Source organism: Rhinolophus ferrumequinum, chromosome 8, assembly GCF_004115265.2.
Source record: "Rhinolophus ferrumequinum isolate MPI-CBG mRhiFer1 chromosome 8, mRhiFer1_v1.p, whole genome shotgun sequence".
Taxonomy (NCBI): domain Eukaryota; kingdom Metazoa; phylum Chordata; class Mammalia; order Chiroptera; family Rhinolophidae; genus Rhinolophus; species Rhinolophus ferrumequinum.
In genome coordinates, this window is record NC_046291.1 from 83,282,380 (window position 1) to 83,288,379 (window position 6,000).

Below are 6,000 nucleotides of genomic sequence, written 5' to 3' on the forward strand. Positions count from 1 at the left end.
GTGAAGTGAGAAGGGAAGGTGTGTGGTGGCCGAGAGAATAATGTGAATGATGTGAAGTATCCTCAGCTGCTCTTGTCAGCAAAGGTGGGAGGCGAGTTAAAGAAGCTGAAGAGAAGAGCAACTGCTTGCGTGTTGTAGTGGATGAGACCAGCTAACGGTGGTTGGTTCTTACGTCGCGACAGGGAGGTTGTCTTGAGGAGGTCAGGTCTTGGCAGATCCCTCTTCCCCGTACCCCTCTCTTCTCTAGACTGAGAGGGGTGGTCTGAGCCTGTAGCACAGGGTCTGCCCCAACAGACTTTTAAAGCTTTGGGTCAATCTTATGCCAGCCTTATTCTACCTGAGCATAAAGTCTCTTCTTCGGTTATGGCTCCAAATAATCATCTGAACTCTGGAAATCTACCTGCCTCCCCCGAAGTGACGTCAGAGGACCTAGGTTAGTAGGCTGGGCATGCAAGGGGAACTTTGGACCAGGGGCCACAGCTGCTCCACCCTGCACCCAATTTCTCCTTAGCCCGTGGCCCCCTACTCTTTTCCCTTCATGCATTCCATACCCTTGTGCCTTTCCCCTCTTTTCCCCTGGATAAAGCTGCCCAGAGATGTAGGCTGGCAATGGATGGAATACGCCTCCATCAGTTACCTCAGAGTAAATTTAAATTCTCTCTCAAACCGAAAATTTGCCACTGAAATCTTACCTTAATGTAGAAGAAAAGGTTTTTCTTCCTTTCTTTTTCCTTCCTTCCTTCTTTCCTCCCTCCCTCCCACTTTCTCTTTCATTCATTCATTCCTCCCTTCCTTCCTCACTCTCTTTCTTTCTTACTTTTTCTTAAATTCCCTATGGAACTTTAACCCATAAGTTAGCACGTTATAAAGTATTCCATCTGGGGAAGAGCAGAGAGGCAGAGGGAGGCTGAACAGAGGGCTCGTGTCATGTAGGACAAACCGCTATAAGATACTTAACTTTGTTGGACTTGCTTAACATCTGAAAGGCAGTTCCCTTATGTGTAAAATGCGACTGACAGCAGTAGCTGTTGACACAGGGTGTCATGAGCAGTAACTGAGATCATTCACAGACAGCTACTGACACCAGACCTGGTTTATAGAAAGGACCTCATCAGTGCTAATGGTGACAGTGGTGGAGGTGGTGGTGGCAACAGTGGTGAGTGATGGTTGTCATTTTCATGGGGATGGTGGTGGTGGTAATGGCAGTGGTGGAGTGAGCTGGCAGATGGTTGTGGTAGTGAGTTTGGTGGCAGTGGTGGTACCAACGATGGTGATGGTGGTGGTGGCAGAGAGTGATGGAGGGGGGTGGCCTGGGAGTGACAGCCCATTCCATCCTTATGTGGTAAAATGAGGCATACCCTGGGGCAAACACTAAGAAGCACTAGAAAGGAGGAGCCGTTTGTCACTGCGTTCCTCCCTCCCCTTTATTGGCAAGCACAAAATGTGAACACTCTGTGCTTTCCTGGGGCCCCTTGTGAAGAACTACCCTATTTGAGTCAACTGAATTCTGCTCCAAGTCTGGGTGCCACACAGTCCCCCAGCTCTCATCCTGGGTTGAACAAGTCTGGGTTCTGAAATTTATGACCCTGGGAGTTGTTTTTGTCACAGCATGTGCCAGGAGGCATGTACAGTCTGAAAATGTTTGACTGACAATGACCCGTGTTCCAGAGGCGTTTATGGGCATGACAAATACAAAACAAATTAAAAATTCAGGGCCGGCCCGGTGGCTCAGGCGGTTGGAGCTCCGTGCTCCTGACTCCGAGGGCTGCCAGTTTGATTCCCCCATGGGCCAGTGGGTTCTCAACCACAAGGTTGCCGGTTCGGCTCCTCGAGTCCCACAAGGGATGGTGGGCTGCGCCCCCTGCAACTAAGACTGAAAGGACAACAACTTGAGGCTGAACGGCACCCTCCACAACTAAGATTGAAAGGATAACAACTTGACTTGGAAAAAAGTCCTGGAAGTACACACTGTTCCCCAATAAAGTCCTGGTCCCCTTCCCCAATAAAATCTTAAAAAGAAAAATAAAAAATTCAAGGGAATTCAAGTTCTATATACAAGAGATATGTTTCTGAAATGGGGATGTATGATTCAGAGGTTGATGAACTAAATGACATTTTCAATGCCTTGGGGACCTCACGCTTTCATGAGGTGAATAATGAACCTCCTGGGTGATGAAACCAAATATCTCTTTCCTCAGAGAGGTTGTTTAACAGTCAAGATATGTCTGGGATTTTGTTTCCTAAAATCTTACAGTGATCAAGTGCAATTAAGTTATTCCTAATGAAAGAAGATATAAACATAACTTTTTTACTAAAGACCAGACTTTTTTGACCCCTTTTAAAAATTAGAAGAATCTTTGCAAGCCCTACTACTGGGCACATACTAGGTGGTCAGTAAAGTCTTGCTGAAGGAAAAAGACAAACCTTATTATCATCATTGTTGCTATGATTACCTCATCGTGGGTCAAACTACTGTCACCATGGTTTCTTGGGCCACCATCCTATTTGTGACAGCAGAGAGTGTGGGTCCTGACTCAATAGAAACAATGTAATCTAGTGCCTCCTGAATCTGCTCTCTTTCTACCTCAGATAGATTCCTTCCCCCCACCCCCAGATCTTCACTGTAACTCGGACTAAAATCATTCTTAGCAAATGAAAATGAAAAGCGTTCTCAAATCCCACTCCTTTGTCGTCAATAGTTAATCATCAAGCCAGGCATGTTGATTCTGCTTTTCTGTTTCTCTGTTGCATAAGAAGGTCAAGGTTATTGAAGTGTGTTTATTAATATTTAGTAAGGAAAGGCAGGTTTGAAAAGAGGTATTTGTTCTTCAAAACAGGCTTTGTCTTCTAACATACAACTAGTACTGGCTTGTTCTTTTCATTCTTTTATGGGAAATTGGAAAGCTTGAAAAAAAATGGTGAGAAAAGATCAGAGGTTGGTGTTTTGAAATAATATTTTACGTACTAAGAAAGAATTTCAAGACAAAGGAAAATCTGCTGTACCTATTGGACTATATGAACAACAAAGAAAATCTGCTATTAACTATGTCACTTTAATACTCACTTTACTCTGACCATATAGACTGGAAATGGGGAGAGAGGGAGAGGGATCCCAGCACCACTTCATGTACTTTTATTTATCTCACTCCTCCCAGTTTGAAAACACAGAACTGTTTTCTGCTAGTTGTTTCATCACTGGCTTGCCTGCACTCAGACGAAAACTTCTACCATGTGACAGATCTGCGGGTTGGAAGCCAGGTTCCAATGACCCCATGCTGAAGTCTTCAGTGAGTTTGGGGAACAGGCTGGTGTCGAAGGAGGCATGGGGGACAGAAGGAGGTGGGAACAATCCTTATAGCAGTGATATTCTCCTGGGCCAGCTGTTGGGTGTGGTGGTAGGTTCATTTCTGAGTCTCAGGTACATTATCAGTCCAGCAGAGTTAACACTATAAACCCTATCTGCCATTCACTAGATTTTATGTGAATCAATTTATATATATGTATATACAGAGGGTGCCAAAAAATGTATACACATTTTAAGAAAGGAAAACTGTATTAAAATTGTAATGCTCAACATATACCGATAAAGAAAGATGAATACAAGTCACGTTTGACTTCTGCAATTACAAGAGGTGCTCAAAGTGGTTACCATCAGCATCCAGACACTTCTGATTATGGTGAACTACTGCTTGAGCAACACTGACCAAAGTGTCCACTTGTATACATTTTTGTGGCACCCCCAGTGTATATGTTGCTCCCTGGAAGTATAAGAGTGTTATGACTATTATTACTATCATGTTCATCATCATCGTCAAGTGTATCAGTTATCTCCCTGCAGCAGGTGAGCCCGACAAATAGAAGCCTGGTTTATCAGAACACGTGCTGTGTGCTTGGGAAGCCTCCAGGGCACACGTTTATGGCGATAACCTCCCCACGTTCTGCATCCCTCAGCTTCCTAAGCAATTTGAACAATAACTGTAGGGCCCTGCATGAGGTGGGGCACCTAGAAATGGTCAGCTCTTGGTGACCACGTCTCTGCTCGGACTGGAGGCAGGCTTCAGGCCGCGGGGAGGCCAGTAATGAGAGGTGGGCTTGCGGCAAAGGATACTGGGTAGCATCATAGAGGAGAAACCTTTTTGGGCTGCTCGGGGTCTTCATCACTAACATTGTGAAGTGGTGTTTAATAAAATACGACGAGGACAGCAGCACTCAGAACAGCAAGTTCCCATGTAGGCACCTAGACTCCTATGGCAGGGGTTCGTTTGATAGGGCCAGCTTTGACCATTCATTGTAATAGGAAAGCCTTGCAGAGATGGTTCACCATCATTTGTAGATTTCCGTCTACAGTGTCCACCACCCATCTTAGCTAAAATGCCAATGAACAAAGAAACACTTAAGATTAACATTCTTTCAGAAAAAGAAAATCATTTTAGCAACTTGCACAATGAATGACTATTTAATTAGAATTTAGGTTAATTCATTTTTCCTCACTTGGGATAAAAAAGATGACACGTCAGTGGTGTGAAAGTTCTAGAGAAGGCTGTAGATTGGGTCAAACCTAATACTTAGCCTGAACAAAACTCAAGCCAATTTTAAATTTCTTTCATGTTTCCCACCTTCCTTTTTTAGTATTCATTCAAAAGTTCTTAATGACAAGAGGAAATATCCATCTTTTGAGAAACATAGAGAATAGTCTTTAGAGACACTCATTGTGCAAAAGCTTCATGTCATTTCCTCTAGTGTTTTTTGATGTTCCTTCTCTCTAGTTCATAACAAAGATTTACAGCTTAAAGAACATCAAAAAGGAAAGGTTTCAGACAGTGTCCCAAAATAGACTGAAAAAATTCCACAAAGTTATCTCTTGGGGCTTCTAAAACTTACTTTAAACATTTTGGAAAGGAGATGTTTTAGAAATCCTGGAAACCTATCACATTTCATTTTTTAATAGTCTCTCACTTAAAAATGTAACTTTAAATGCTGTAGTTGGCATGTATCTTCCCAGCCACTGAATACGTGATGTAAATGAAAGTAAAACTGCCTGACTTAAATTGTCTAGAAATTTTAAAGAATGCTTCACTTAAGGGGACGAGGGGATTTTGAGAAAGCACTTACTTCTTTGATCAATGTTCTTTCAAATTTAATATAAAAGTCATTTTTAAAAACTAGGAAATCAGAGCTACCAAATAATTTTAAATCACTCCTAAAGCAGGGAAATTTAACATCTAATTCGCAAAAGAAGAGATCAGTTTATAACAGATGCATTGAGAAACCCTGGAGAAGTTTCAGAAATAATTCAGCAAATGAATCACCATTACCTTTTTCAGATCTGGCCATTCTTTTGGTAGAATATGACTATGGATGTCAATTTTCATCTCCACAGGAAGCGTGTAAAGAAAGAAGTTTTGGTATCAAGAGATCTCTATGAAAACCATGGAGTTGATTTACTTTGTCCCTTTATGACTACCTTCAGGCCAACTCTGGGTCAACCCACTCTGGGTCCTTTGGAACTGCCTTATGAAAGTTCAAAGTTCTGTTTATATATCAACTTAGCTTTGGGTCAACACCTCTTTGCTAATGAGGATTCTGGGCACAAATTAAAAAAGAAAAGGACTGGATTAAACCCTATGATACCAAATGTATTACAGGCTGCTTTTGAGTTATAGCAGGTTCAAAATTGACTCATCTTTGTTTTTAAATATTTCCATTTTTATCAGGATACACATCGTAAATAGTACGTGGTTAAAAATCAAATAGTACAGAGGGCTTTTAAAGAAAAATAATAGATCCCTGACTCACCACTTCTAACTCTTGGGTGCATTCCCCAGAAGCAACCAATTTTAATGCTTTTGCTTTTTGTTCAATTAGTTACTTCCATGTCTTTAAACAACACTTAGCAATTGGGTTGTTCATGAAAATTTAGTATGTTGAAGAGTTGTGGGGGAGGTTTTATCTTTACTTTTCAATCATAGAAGGAGCCCATTCTTCATACATGTTGTTTCC

The 6,000-nt window shown here is 42.0% G+C and overlaps 1 protein-coding gene across 2 annotated transcripts in view; it reads right to left on the reverse strand.

Moving 5' to 3' along the window:
- ACMSD (aminocarboxymuconate semialdehyde decarboxylase) overlaps positions 1-5,491 on the reverse strand; it is a 52,682-nt gene extending 47,191 nt beyond the window's left edge. For both annotated transcript variants that reach the window (XM_033113097.1, XM_033113096.1), the window contains exon 1: positions 5,316-5,491. In XM_033113097.1, coding sequence (XP_032968988.1) covers positions 5,316-5,372 — 57 coding nt within the window. In that variant the 5' untranslated portion in view covers positions 5,373-5,491. The remainder of the gene's footprint in view (positions 1-5,315) is intronic.
- Between the last annotated feature and the right edge of the window lie 509 nt (positions 5,492-6,000).